Raw genomic sequence first — 14,005 nt, forward strand, 5'->3', positions numbered from 1 at the left:
GATGGTCACTCTTCTGTGTAAAATTATTCAGGGCGTTTTGATTGTCATTAAGATAAAAATCCAGATTCCTTGGCTTGTAGGGCTTTTCCTGCTCTGCTGCACCCACATCTCCATCTTGTCTCCAGACACCTTGCCATCACCGTCGGTTGATTCATCACTATTCTTACTCACGGGGCCTCCACACGTCTCTCCTCGGCATCCACCTGTTTTTGCCTAGTTAACATCTGTTTCTCTCTCAGGTCTCAACTTATGTGTTACTTCCAAGGAGACTCTTCCCTGACTGCACCCCCAACCCAGCCGAGCAAAATTACTCCCCTGGTTATATGTGCCCAAATAATCCCACACTTCCCATTTGCCGTGTTCCTCAAGTTTGCAGTTGCTGTTTAAAGTCTGCAAAAGATTATGGCTCCCTGAAGCAAAGTCAGCAGTAGTCATTTTAATGCTCCTTATGAGATGTGAAAGAAAAATAAATGCAGCACACTTCATTCATTCATCTTACAGATACGGGTTTTGGTGCCTGTTGCACACTAAACACTGCTTTTAGCTGTGGGGATATAGCATTGAGTCCCTGCCCTTGTGGAGATTCCATTACAGTGAGGTAGAAGAGAATAAACAGATCCATGGTATATTAGGTGATAAGTGCCATAAAGAAAAATAAAGCCAGGTAAAGGGAAAGACTGTTAGCAGGAGGTGAGACGAGGGGCATCCTAGAGATAGGGTGGTCGAGGAAGATCTTTCTGAGGAGGTGACCCTAGAGCAGAGACCTGAATGAAAAGAAAAAGTGGGAAGGCCTGGGAGGAAGGTGATCTAAGCAGAGGGAACCATGCATGGGAGACTGAGGCAGGGATGCACTGAGCTTGTTGAAGGAACCGCAAGAAGGCCAGAGTGGTAGGGGAGGTGCGTCAAGTGGAGAAAGGCAGGGAGAATGTCAGAAGGACAGAGGGGGAGGGCATGTTGATTTTGTGGCGCATGCTAAGAGTTTGGGCTTGTTCTAAGTGTGATAGGAATCTCTTGGAGACTTTTGAGCCCAAATATAGTAGAAAGTCCAGTAGTCGCCAAAATATCTTGTGCGACATAGACCAACCCTGGACATTCTCAGAAGGTACTTCCAAAGACCTTTGCAAATTCCCCAATTTGTGACTGCAGAACTCTTTCCTGTTATTCTCCCAAATTATTTTTGTTAAGAACTATTTTTATGTACATATACTCACTTTACAAGCTAACTCTATCTTATGCTTACTGTAATATTTTTCTCTAAATGCCCACTTAAAAAAAATAAAGAGTTTTTAGAAATTCCTTTCTGATAGTTTCAGCATATGCAATAATTCTGGTTGTAATGAGATCTGAGTAGAAAGTAGTGAGCTAGGCTTGCCTCCCAGAGCAAGATTCAGATCAGTGTCTCACCAGAGTCGCAAATGACATCTCCACGTTTCCTGGAGAAGAGTTGAGAGATGTTCATTAAATCTATGAATATCAGAGGTTTCCCTGTTCTTGTATAGTTGGAGTTAATATTTACAATGGTGAATCCAAGATAGGAAAAACATTTTTCTTTTTTAAAATAATACCAGACTGTCTCAAGAATAGTCAAATATTACCATACAGCCTTTACCCAGATTCTTCAAACAGCAACATTTTACCATATTTACTCTATCATTCTATCAATATATAGTTTTTTTCTAAATCATTTGAGAGTAAACAAAAAATGATGCTTCTTTACATCTAGATATTTCAGTATATATTTCCTAAAAACATGTATTCTCTTACATAACCACAGCTCCAGAAAATTAACATTGAAACAACACTATTTTCTAATCTGTGGAACCTGGTCAGGTGTCACCACTCAGCTCAGTAGAGCCCTTTGCCTCATAGAAAATCTTGGATCGTGTGTTGTTACATAGTTGTCATGTCTCCTTAGGCTTCTTTAGGCCAGTTTTTCGATCTTTGTCTTTCAGGGCCTTAACGTTCACAAAGAATGTAGGTCAGTTGTTTGGCCCTTGATACTCTTTCTTCATTATTAGATTCTGGTTACACATTGTGTCAGTGTGTTCCTCACATTGAATCCCATCAGGAGACCCTTGATGTCAGTTTGTCTCTTTACTGGTGATACTATGATCATTTGGTTAAGGTGGTATCTGCCCACTTTCTGTCCTGTGAAGTTACTCTTTTTCTCTGTGGAATTAGGTATCTTGTAAAAACTCTGCTATTCATCAAATTTGTACCCTCTAGTTTTGTTTTGTTTTTTAATTCAAGTATAGTTGATTTACAATGTTGTGTTAGTTTCTGCTGTACAGCAAAGTGATTCAGTTATACATATATGTACATTTTTTAATATTCTTTTCCATTATGGTTTATCATAAGATATTGAGTATAGTTCTCTGTGTTATATAGTAGGACCTTGTTGTTTATCCATTCTCTATATAATAGCTGACATCTGCTCACCCCAACCTCCCACTCCATCCCTCCCCCAACCCCCTCCCCTTGGCAGCCACAAGTCTGTCCTCTACGTCTGTGAGTCTGTTTCTGTTTTTTAGATAGGTTCATTTGTGCCATATTTTAGATTCCACATGTAAGTGATATCATATGGTATTTGTCTTTCTCTCTCTGACTCACTTAGTATGATAATCTCTAGTTTCATCCATGTTGCTGCAAATGGCATTATTTCATTCTTTCTGATGGCTGAGTAATATTCTATTGTATACACATACCACATCTTCTTTATCCATTCCTCTCTCGATGGACATTTAGTTTGTTTCATGTCTTGGCTGTTGTGAATAGTGCTGCTATGAACATAGGGGTGCTTGTATCTTTTTGAATTATTTGTCTAGATACATGCCCAGGAGTGGGATTGCTGGATCATATGATAATTCTATGTAAGCACCAACTTACATTTCTCACCAACAGTGTAGGGGAGGGTTCTCTTTTTCTCCACACCCTTTCTAACACTTGTTATTTGTAGACTTTTTCATGATGGCCATTCTGACCTGTGTGAGGTGGTACCTCATTGTGGTTTTGATTTGCAGTTCTCTAATAATTTGCACCCTCTAGTTTTAGCATCCACTAATTGATCCAAAGTGGATTCATGTCTGAATCGAGTACTGCAATGATGATGATCACATGGTGATTTCTAATTCCATCACTCCTCCTACTTTTATTCTTTGTAAAGTAGCGCCTTCCTTCTCTCCCAGTTATTTATTCATTTGTATCAGTATGGACTCATGGGGTCTTACTTTAGTCAATGAGTTATATAATCTGTCACTACTGTCATTATTTATCGTGGTGTGCAAATTGTTCCTTTCATGCTGACTTCTGAGTACTTTTGACGTGTCCCCATCAGTTTTAGTGCTTTTTTAGCCTTTGGCACATCAAGGTGTTCTAGGCATCTTATTTTTAAGGAGTAGATAGACTGAACAGTGGCAGAGATGAAGAGCTTGAAAGGTAGGTACTTAAACATACAATACTGCAGGGCACACCCAGAGCAGAGGGGCCATTAAAAATCCAACTCTTAGATACTTGTCCCTTCCCTTAATCTCCTAGAGTCTCACACTGTGCTGTGTGTGTATTTTAATGACACATAGAATTTTGCACTTGCTTACGTCTCAAGTTGATCACATTTTAGCATTCCCAGACTTTTGGTTTATAGGGCATTACAGAACCAGTCTATAACAAAAAACAACAGTAATCTGGGTATGCTAAATCTCATTTAAACATAATTTTTACTTAATAAATTAGCGCCTTCATTTAGGATAACTGGAAATGTGTTCATACAAACAGTTAACTCACATTAGCACTTGTCTTCTTGATAAATTATGTCTAACATCTAATCTCATGTTAAAAAGGAGGCAGATTTCTTTTTCATATGTGGCTTGAATTTCCATCGGTGGTTACTGATCGTTTTGGAGGAAATTGAGCTCCCAGTCACTGGAGACCAAGCCATTGTTGATAATAACGAATGGCATTTCTGTAGCTGAGCCTCCTTCCGTGTGGGAGATTAGTGTAAATTCTGCGATTCTATACATTCACACATGCACTCAAAAGCATCACACTGCAGAAGAGAATACAATTCTGAAACTGACAGGGGAATTCCCTGGCGGTCCAGTGGTTGGGACTCTGGGGGCCTGGGTTTGATCCCTGGTCAGGGAACTAAGATCCTGCAAGCCGTGCAGCGTGGCCACAAAAAAAAGAAAAAAAAAAGAAAATGACAGTGAGGGAAAATGTTCACTGTAAGTCAGAGGTTCCCAAACTTTCTTGGTTCATGATGCTTTTAGTGTCTTAGTAATTTTTTTGCGGCATCCCTAGACCAAAAGTTTCTTTCATTATGTTAGAGTTTCTGTCGTGTTACCTTACAGTTTCTTTTATGAAGAAGGTAGGTCAAAACAATTTACGAGTAGCAGTTCTCATGGTATTCCACAGATGGCACTGTGATTTCCTTGAGAATTTAAAGTATTCTGTGGTGCTGTAATGCCAGGACACCTCAGCTCACAGTTTGGCAAATGCGGCTATAAGCAAAAAATTTAAATTAAGTTGTATGTCCTATGTGATCCTAACTATTATAACTATTGAAATTTGTGTGAATGTAAACAGACGAAGGAAACACAAAGCAGTTAATGTGGGTTCATTGATGATCGTAAAATACTCTTAAATCATGTTTTCCTTCTGATTTATTTTCTGACGCTTGGTCTCTGGGTACTATTTGTTCTCAGTTCCTATAGGAAAGAGCAGTACAAATAACAGAAGGTTTCTTTTAAACTCTGGGGCAATGATAAGTTCAGGAAATTTTATCACTAAGGAAACTAACCCTTTGTGACTGAAATTAACTGTGTGTTCTCTTTTAGGACCATAGAGTGTTTTGGCTGATCACAGGAATTATGTTCATGGGAAGTGGCCTCATCTGGAGGCGTTTGCTGTCATTCCTTGGACGACAGCTGGAAGCTCCTTTGCCTCCTCTGGTACGAAGGGTCTGGTTCACAGCAGTACCGCAGAGGGGCTACAGTCCTGGGCTCTGAAGTCCTGTGGCCTGGGCTTCAGCTGTCACGGGCTTTGTGACCCTGAGCAGGTTACTTAATTTCTCTAAGCCTCGCTCAGTTTCCGCATCTGCCACCTGCTTCATGTAATTAAAGGGAGAATTAGATAATGTGTGTAACGCACTTATGAGCACAGGGCCTGGCACAGTAAATAAGTTAGAAATTTGTTCTGTGTGGGACACTGACAAGCATTGTACATTTAGACAGATGTTAGTAACTTTGTGGTGCAGCTTTTGTCATAACCAAAATTGAAATGTAGAGAACATTTATCGTGTATAGGAAAAGATACACAGGTTACCTCTTTTTCTTACGTTTCTACTTATAGTTTATACCCCTGGAGCTCAAGACACTGATACATGGCTTGCAGTCCTTTCCTCGTTTAGTGGTTAATGTATCGTTTTACTGGTGGCTTTTCTTTTAAACAGACACAACTAAAATTACGAATTTTTCTGCTTCATTTAGATGGCCTCTTTACCTAAAAAGACACTGCAGGCAGATAGAAGGACGGAAATGAAACACAGCTTCAGGCCGGATGGACTTGAATCAAGCAGGAGTGTCTTAACAAACCGTTAGGCACAACCCGGTGGAAACTGAATTATTTTTTTATGGTAGTCACGGGAGAATTCTGATATTCTTCTATTATTTTCTTTTATAAGAGTCAGAGACTTGGGGAAAAACCCACTGACATTTAAATTATAGTGTCTGATGTTAAAAATATTAACAGCAGTCACAGTACTAGAACTTAATTGCATTTTCAGGATTCTGAGTAAAGAAACAAAGCGCTTGCTTTGTAAAACGCCAAAGTTTTATTTCCTACAAACTTAAGAGATTAACTTAAGAATAGATTGTGGTATCAATTTTATTTAATTTATACATGTCAACAAAAGTGCAACCTCATGCCAAATGAAGCCTGGAAACTTGAGAAGCCCACAGTTATGAGACCAGGTTGCCATAGTTCTTAGTACAAGGAATCACATTCTTGTGAATTTGTCACTCTCAGGTGACTGAAAAGCTAGCAGAATATATATTAACCTTAAAACAAACTGGGAGTTTGTGCTTTAAAGCAGTCTTTGACATAACCTTATTTTCTTGTATTTGCCCCCCTTTTATAAAAGGAATAAAAAAAAAAGGAAATGAGTTTAATGTCAGCTTTACATAGATTCCAGTTAATCAGAATTTTACTTCCTCAACCAATGAAACTATTTTTCTTTGCTTGACTATAATTAAAGCTTTTGGGAATTGAGCCGAAAGAATTTCCATTCTATTACTGCTTTATAGCTGTTTTGGTCATTCCCTGGTTTTTAGAACAGATAGACATGTCACCCCAAAAAGGAAAATATATGTAGCCTAGTTAGTCTATTTGCCTACACCTTGGAGGTTGACAGATGGGCTTCCTAAAACAAGAGGGTAGATAAACTTTAAAATTGTGATACCTTTTTGTTTTCACAATCAGATTTGGGTTTAAAACAAATGACTGATATTTGTATGTCTCAAAGCTCCTATCCTGGGGCTTCCCTGGTGGCGCAGTGGTTGAGAGTCCGCCTGCTGATGCAGGGGACACGGGTTCGTGCCCGGGTCCGGGAAGATCCCACATGCCACGGAGCAGCTGGGCCCGTGAGCCATGGCCGCTGAGCCTGCGCGTCCGGAGCCTGTGCTCCGCAACGGGGGAGGCCACGATGGTGAGAGGCCCGCGTACCGCAAAAAAAAAAAAAAAAAAGCTCCTATCGTACTTAACATCTTCTGCCTCTTTTAATGTTGGGTTTATAAACCTGAACGAACTTTTTAGCGAACCCAAATTATTTTCTGGAGGTTAAGTACAGTTATGCAATAGAACATGACAGTTATATTTGCCTCCAAAAGATGCATAGAAGATTCTAGAGTGTTCAGAGCAGCTCTTGCGCTACAAATTTAGTAGTAAAATAAATATGCATACCCTGATGATGTTGGAGGATACCTGATACCCTAATATGTCATATGAGGGAGTTTAGGGGTCCATTTACCAGGTGGTTTAGTGCTAGGAATAAAAATGATCTTCTAGTAGCCGATTTGAAAGAAAAGTTACAAGTTTTCCCCGTTCCCATGTCTGGTTATGAGAGGACATTAGAATAGCATAAAGCAGGCTGGGCTTGTCTTGGAACACACTTTATGGTGTGGTTGTTGGAATGTGAGTAGCATCATACATCTGTTTGATGATTTCCAGGATGAAGTATCTTTGACAATATTTAGATTTCACAGGGCACTCTTCTCTGGTACACCTCAGAGCACACTGCTGCTATTTGTGATCTCAGGTCATCACTGTAAAATAAGGTAATAAATATCACTTAACTGTGACCTATGAAGAATTGGAAGTCCAGAGGGCAAAACTTGATTTGGTTAAGATCAGGCATAGGATAGAATTTTGGTCTTTTTTTCTTTCTGATGTTGCTTAGTTTGTGGGCTTACATAAAATTTTTGATGAGTCATGTCGCATCAATAAATGGGAGAATAAATGCAACTACCTCATAAGTCTGATAAAGGGAAGGTACTAATGGTTTAAATTTCTTGAAGGTGGTTAAATCAAGTATGATTTCCAGATGTCAGCTAGCTCTGCTTTGGTGATAGGTAGCAGGATGCTTCTTATATTAAAGAGCCCTCAAATAATAGCTTATGCCAAAAAAAAATGTTCAGCAGTTTTAAATTTTGAATTTAAATAGACGGAGTATGTAAGTAAGGTGAAAGAATACCAAACATTCAGTTATGAGTAAGCAGGCAGTCGTATTCTGTTTAACATGTATAAGTACAAGGAATGATATTCTTAACAGATTGCCTTTGTAAGGCCTTTAAGAAAATGTGGCAAGAATAGACGTCATTTTAAGATGCTATTAACACTTGTTTCATCCTTGATAAACACTGATAACCACTAAATAGTCATATTAAAAAGCCGTTTATTTTGGTGAGTTATTCCAAGAGTTGTACAAGCTTTATGTTTTGGAATTGCAATATTAAACTCACTCTAAATTCAGGATTTATTGTCATTACCTTAGTAATAGCTATGCAGATGGAGCATGGAATAGGGAATTCAGAGACCTGAGTTTATTCCCAAACTCACTTCAAATCTCTGTAGGTCTGTGATACAAAGGCATAGAACAATTCCAGTATTGAAGCCTTGATGAAAGTTTTGGCATATACAGGTAATAGATAAAAATTGCAAATATGTAAATGTGTTCTGATATCTTAAAGGTAATTTTGAGTTAAATTGTATAAGTTCAGGTTTGTGTTCAGGAGAGATTAAATCCCTAAGGTATTTTTGTTAAGTATTTCAGAATCAATGCTTGGAACTGCAGTTAATACTTAGTGGAGTGAAAATTTAATCCACCTATTAGGATAATACATTAGACTGTCAGGTATTAGACTTTTTTCCTGTACGCTGGGTTTTTACATATTTGCCATATACTCAGTAGAAGTACAGTTTATATAATTTTGAATATGGGGTTAGTATGGTTTGATATCCTATATGAAAACCTGCTTCTAACGTTGTAAATTTTAACCCTCTCCTGCTTCTTGCTATGTGGTATGTTCAGGCATTGAGAAAATAAAAATCCTCAGGTAAAGAATAATCATGTTTAAACATAGGCCCTATCATTTAGTAAAGCATAACACTTTTTATAATAATGGCAATATGAAGGTATGCGTCCTTCTAATCCAATAGTGAAAACATGCCTTTACTAAAATGCAGTGTCATTAGCTTGTTCTACACTCAGACGTCTCAATTTTACAGCTGATTTCTGGTCCCCTAAAAATAAACTTCCTTTTAATTAAAAATAATTCTTCAAATAGGAATTCTTCAAATAGGTTGAGCTGCCAATAATTGTTAACCAAAAACCATACTGTGTTTCTGTGTGCTTTTCGCTGTGCCATAGGGGAACCATGCAGCTAGCATACCTCTTTCAGAAAGATGAGACAGTCCCAGGAGTGATCCAGAGGTCCTATCTAGGTATGTGCCTGTTTATGCTGTTTTCCTATATACATACTCACCTTATGCTCACAGTTGTAATTCTACTAGCTTTTCCTTGATTTCTGATTTAGCTTACTCTTCAGCTGGATTCCTGTCTCCTTTGACCAGTCTCTGTACTGCCTCCAGAGAAGCTAAGAGAAGGGCTCTGGTCATTTTTAATTTTCTCCTGCTTTTTAGTATCAGTTCACTAGTGTCAGAAGAAAGAGGTTGTACCCTGACTGATAGAGAATCAACTAGTTACTGTTTATGGATAAGAATGCCTGCAGATTTTTAGTGAAGCTGGAATCCTATGGTACATTTCCTTTCCCTTAAATATGCCACCCTGCAGGACTGGCAGATGAGATCTACTCTGCTAAAACCAGCCCAGAAACAAGGGCGGCCAAGGCCTGCCTCACTCCTCTTGGTCCCTGGCCTCTGGCTCAGGACAGATCTCTCTCCTTTCTGCTCTAGTTCTGTTGGCACAGCTTGTGGCAGCCTAATGCACCCAAGGCTTCATGGGATGACTTCAGGCTAGCTCACTAGGTTCATCTGCCATTAGAACAGTCGTTTCTCCGAAAGCATCTGAGGGCACAGTAAGATGTTTTACTTTTTATATTTGTCTTTCACTATATGAAACATTGAAAATACAATCATCCTCATAAGAAAGGACCATAGCATTTGCAAGATGATTTTGGAGTTGTGAGGTTATGCCTCACCCCTTACTTTTCTCCTCACTCTGTTTCTATTTGTTTGATTGGAATGGGTCACCAACTTTAAAAGGACATTTTTAGGAAGAATTGTGTTAGAGGTTTTCCTAAGAGATAATCAGAGAGAGGCCTTTCCAGTCATCAGACACAGGTACTCATGTGGAAGAGGAAATAGGTTGTACAGCAGGTCTGAGCACAGGAAACAAACTTTGGAAGGGGACATGACTAACCAGAGTATTTGCTGTTTCACATGCTTCTGATGTTGTCCCCATTTACTGTATCCTATTTCCAGATAGTTTGGCTGTTAGTGTGTATGTCTCCACCCCCAGGAGCCCCACCTGTGGTGGGAGCTACAAGGCTCCACTGGAGGCATCACTCTGTCCACCAGAACGCTCACCCTGGAGATGACTTGGCATGAGAGAGGGAGGGGCAGGTTAGGAAAATGGAGTGAAACCTTTAATCTTGGCCGAGGCTATAGATATGAAGTGCCCCGGAGAGTCGGGCTCCCAGAGAACTCTTTCCAGCAGCGATGACAACTTGGTTCTGTAGGGGACACAAAACAGAATTCATTTTCCGTTCATAACATCTATTAAGTTCCTGCTGTAGTCCAGGCATCATGTTATGCTCGGAAATATAAAAGACATTGGCCAGACCCCAGGGCTTGAGTTTAAATACCCCTTTGGCAGATCTGTAGGTTCAGAAAACTACAGCTGAGGAAGGTCCCTTCTCTGGTACATGAAGGAAAAGTGTGTCCATGCGTTTTTATTCAGCATCTGAGCTGTGGTGCAGTGTAGACGGCATATCTGGAGTAGTAAGACTTCCACAAACAGGCTGGCCTTTGTCAGTGTGGTCACACCACCTACTCTGCCCCTGCTGATTGAAATATTGTAGGAACTGTTTTTCGGAATGGTCTAAGCTTGTACAAGTTTTTAAACAGTTTTTGAGGTGGATTTTAGTTTTGGAAACTACCAAGAGTTTTTCTGGACCATGGCTGATAAATGAGGTGTAGCTGATCAAACTGGCTGATAGGGTTGTGGTAGAGCAGGGTGTGACCATAAAACTGTGACGTTTCTCATTGACTTAATTTTGAAAACTACCAATGGAATCCAGAAATAAAGGCTAACATATTGAGCCTTTACCATATGTGAAATACTATGCTTAACCCTTTGCTTGTATCTTTTTAAATACACTAGTGTCAGATAAGAGGGAAAATCTCAACTCTTATTTATGGAATTACTCATTTACTGGATTTGCCTGTAGTTTGGCTGTGAGCTAAGTTTCCTCTCCATTTCCTGGTTAAACCATCTTCATGCCTAAAATCAAGTGTTCCCCTGCTGCTTGCCCTCTCTGCCCAGTCAGCCTACTCCTATTTCCAGATCCACTCAGGCCCAAGGGACCCTGCAAGGCCACCAGCATAGACTTCCATTGATCTCTGACTGCCTTTGGTCATCCTAAATGGACTTGCTGGTCTTGTAGGTGTTTCATTTTTCCACTAAGAACCTGGGGGCAGGGACCAGGTTTGTCTGCCTCTCTGGTACCCAATGTAACACTGCTCCGCCAGGGCCCTCGGGCTGACTGAAGGCAGCCCCACAGGAGGTGGCAGTACCACTCAGGTAAGTGCCAAGTCCTCCTGGTTCTAGCTGGTTACTAGTTCAGTACTTAATGCTCACGTAGAGAAAGGAGTCTTCAAAGTCATAACTTTTACTCAAGTAAAAGGCCACCCACTCTGATCATCCTCAGATTGTCTGTGTCCATTTTTTAAATATAACCTTTGATTTCTCTTTACACTCAGAGTGCTTTAGGGGCCCCCAGTCTCAAAGGAAGATGAATTTGCATTGTTATACAGAAAGTTATACAGAAAGGAATCAAATATACTTTTAGATGATCTGTACTGCCCCCTTCAGTTGGTATAAATAATGGTTGAGTATTCTATAAATGAGTTACAGCAAGGGCTACTTGAACTTCATCCCATAGTTCACTTACTCTTTATCATTTAATCCTACAGATTTTCATTTAATCCTACACTGATTTGCATTTTACTTAACTTCCCGTGTGTATAAATCTTAACTTCCCATCTCTCTCATAGCCTAATTCCATACAATGTCATATCCTAAAATAAATGAGTGGAATCAGTGGTTTAGCTGTATATTTTAAGATAAAACCCATTTAATCTGTTGTATCTATTAAAATTCAAAATGTGCATACTCCTTGACCTAGCCGTCTTCTAGGAATCTTACCAGCAGAGAAATTTGCACAATTATAAAGATATAAATTATAAAGATACAGATACAAGAATGCTCACTAGAGCGTTGTCTGTAATAGGAAAAAAATGGAAGTAACTACAAGAAATAACTAAATGTCTACTGAGAAAGTAAACCAAAGAAATAAAATATGGTGCATCCAGACAATAAATTACTATTCAGTCATTGAAAAGAATCAGATAGTTCTATATGTACTTGTCTGGAAGGAGGCACTGAAAGACAGTTACATATGTATGTTTCTAAAGTCATACAAAAACAGTCTTGTAGGAAAAGAACCAAAATATTAATAGTGCTTAGCCAGTATGGCAAGTGAAGGGCCCAGGATAATATGTTAGGCTTTGTGGGATGTCAGTCTGAGGCAGCTGATCAACGGTATAGTAGCAGCTGTAAAGAAAGGAATGACCGTGGCTATATCCCACTAAAACTTGAGACACTGCAAGTTGAACTTCATATGTGTCACAAAATATATTTTTTGATCATTGCACACATGTCAATGATTTTTAGTTCATGGGCTATACAAAAACGGGCAGCCAGCTAGAGTTGGCCCATAGGCTCTAATTTGCTAACCTCTGCTGTAGAGGATGAAATTGGAGGGGTAGCAAGGGAAACTTTTCACCAAAACTGATGGGATTATGTGTGAGTGTGTTTTTGTGTGTGTCCCTCTATTTTTCAAATTAAAAAATCTAAAATACATACAAAATGAGATCATCCCCAAATCCCAGCCTTAGAACAAATGCAGATATCAAAGTGGTACAGTCTTGGTACTCACCTTTTTCTTTGACCTCACAGTGATCATAGAGCTCCCAAACCTTGAGCCTGCCTGAAAAACACACTCTGTTAACTCTCTGTTAGTAGCCTTTGAAAACGCACCGTGGGGCTTCTCTGGTGGCACGGTGGTTAAGAATCCACCTGTCAATGCAGGGGACACAAGTGCCCTGGAGGATCCCACATGCTGTGGAGCAACTAAGCCCGTGCACCACCAACTACTGAGCCTGCGCTCTAGAGCCCGCGAGCCGTAACTACTGAAGCCTGCGTGCCTAGAGCCCGTGCTCCGCAACTAGAGAAAGCCCACGCACAGCAACACAGACCCAACGCGGCCAAAAATAAATTTATAAAAAAAACCACCATGTGATTTTATCAACTTGAAATAAGGGAAAGGGCTGCTTTTTTTTTTGGTAGTTTTTCATTTTTTTCAGAAGGTACTTACTTCAGGAGAAATCAATACGTATTGGGCCTGAAAGAAAGTGATGAGAAAGGGAGACAATGTTATTACTGTTCATGGGGTTTTTTTTAAACCAATTTTAATTACACCCTTACACTCACATTTCTTCATTTTAGAGAATCCCTTTGTCACCAGAAATTCTTCTTATAGTTTAGCTCAGAAAAATAGATGTATAAAAATGTTTATATGTGAATATTTCTTACTGTAACAGCAAAAATTTGAAATGGACTAAGTGACTAATAATCACTTAATGATTAGACTGGTTTATCTACAGATAAAATACTAGGTATCTGGTAGATATATTGTATAAGACTATAGGAAGGCGTAGAAAACAAAGTTGTATACAAAATCATGTACAATATGGTCACCACCGTTAATAAGATACGCACAGTGTAGTGGTTAAGAGTGCACTTTAGAATCAGCTCTTGGTTCAAGTCTCTGTTCTGCTATTTCCTAGCTGTGTGACCTGTAACAACTTCCTTCTCCAATCTTCAGTTTCTTTATAATGGGTATAAAATACCAAATTAATAGCTTTGATGTGGATTAGATTTTTTATGTGTAGCATAGTGCTAGGCACAGAGTGAATGCACAATAAATGGTAGCAATTAAGTTTAGCAAAATCCTAGAAGGATAAACATCAAAGGGTAATAGACGTTATCTCCGTAGAGTAGAATTCTAGGTAGATTTTAATTTTCTTTGTACTGTGTATTTTCTAATATTTTTACAATAAGCTTTCATTTTTTGCAATTTAAAAAGTAATTTTTAAGTTTAAAAATAACAGCCAAGTTAAGGAAACCCACCTGAGAAAAGGAATAAAACAA

The 14,005-nt window shown here is 39.2% G+C and overlaps 2 protein-coding genes across 3 annotated transcripts in view; one reads left to right on the forward strand and one right to left on the reverse strand.

The window, feature by feature from the left end:
* Window positions 1-7,316, forward strand: part of MRS2 (magnesium transporter MRS2) — a 29,528-nt gene extending 22,212 nt beyond the window's left edge. For both annotated transcript variants that reach the window (XM_060023559.1, XM_060023560.1), the window contains 2 exons: window positions 4,833-4,946; window positions 5,484-7,316. In XM_060023559.1, the coding sequence (XP_059879542.1) occupies window positions 4,833-4,946; window positions 5,484-5,594 (225 nt within the window). In that variant the 3' untranslated portion in view covers window positions 5,595-7,316. The remainder of the gene's footprint in view (window positions 1-4,832; window positions 4,947-5,483) is intronic.
* Window positions 7,317-9,591: 2,275 nt separating this feature from the next.
* GPLD1 (glycosylphosphatidylinositol specific phospholipase D1) overlaps window positions 9,592-14,005 on the reverse strand; it is a 45,144-nt gene continuing 40,730 nt past the window's right edge. Inside the window, exons 23-25 of the mRNA XM_060023815.1 lie at window positions 13,170-13,196; window positions 12,732-12,782; window positions 9,592-10,244 (exon numbers count right to left, since the gene is read on the reverse strand). Of these exons, the coding sequence (XP_059879798.1) occupies window positions 10,158-10,244; window positions 12,732-12,782; window positions 13,170-13,196 (165 nt within the window). The 3' untranslated portion in view covers window positions 9,592-10,157. The remainder of the gene's footprint in view (window positions 10,245-12,731; window positions 12,783-13,169; window positions 13,197-14,005) is intronic.

This window comes from Delphinus delphis, chromosome 10, assembly GCF_949987515.2.
Source record: "Delphinus delphis chromosome 10, mDelDel1.2, whole genome shotgun sequence".
Taxonomy (NCBI): Eukaryota; Metazoa; Chordata; class Mammalia; order Artiodactyla; family Delphinidae; genus Delphinus; species Delphinus delphis.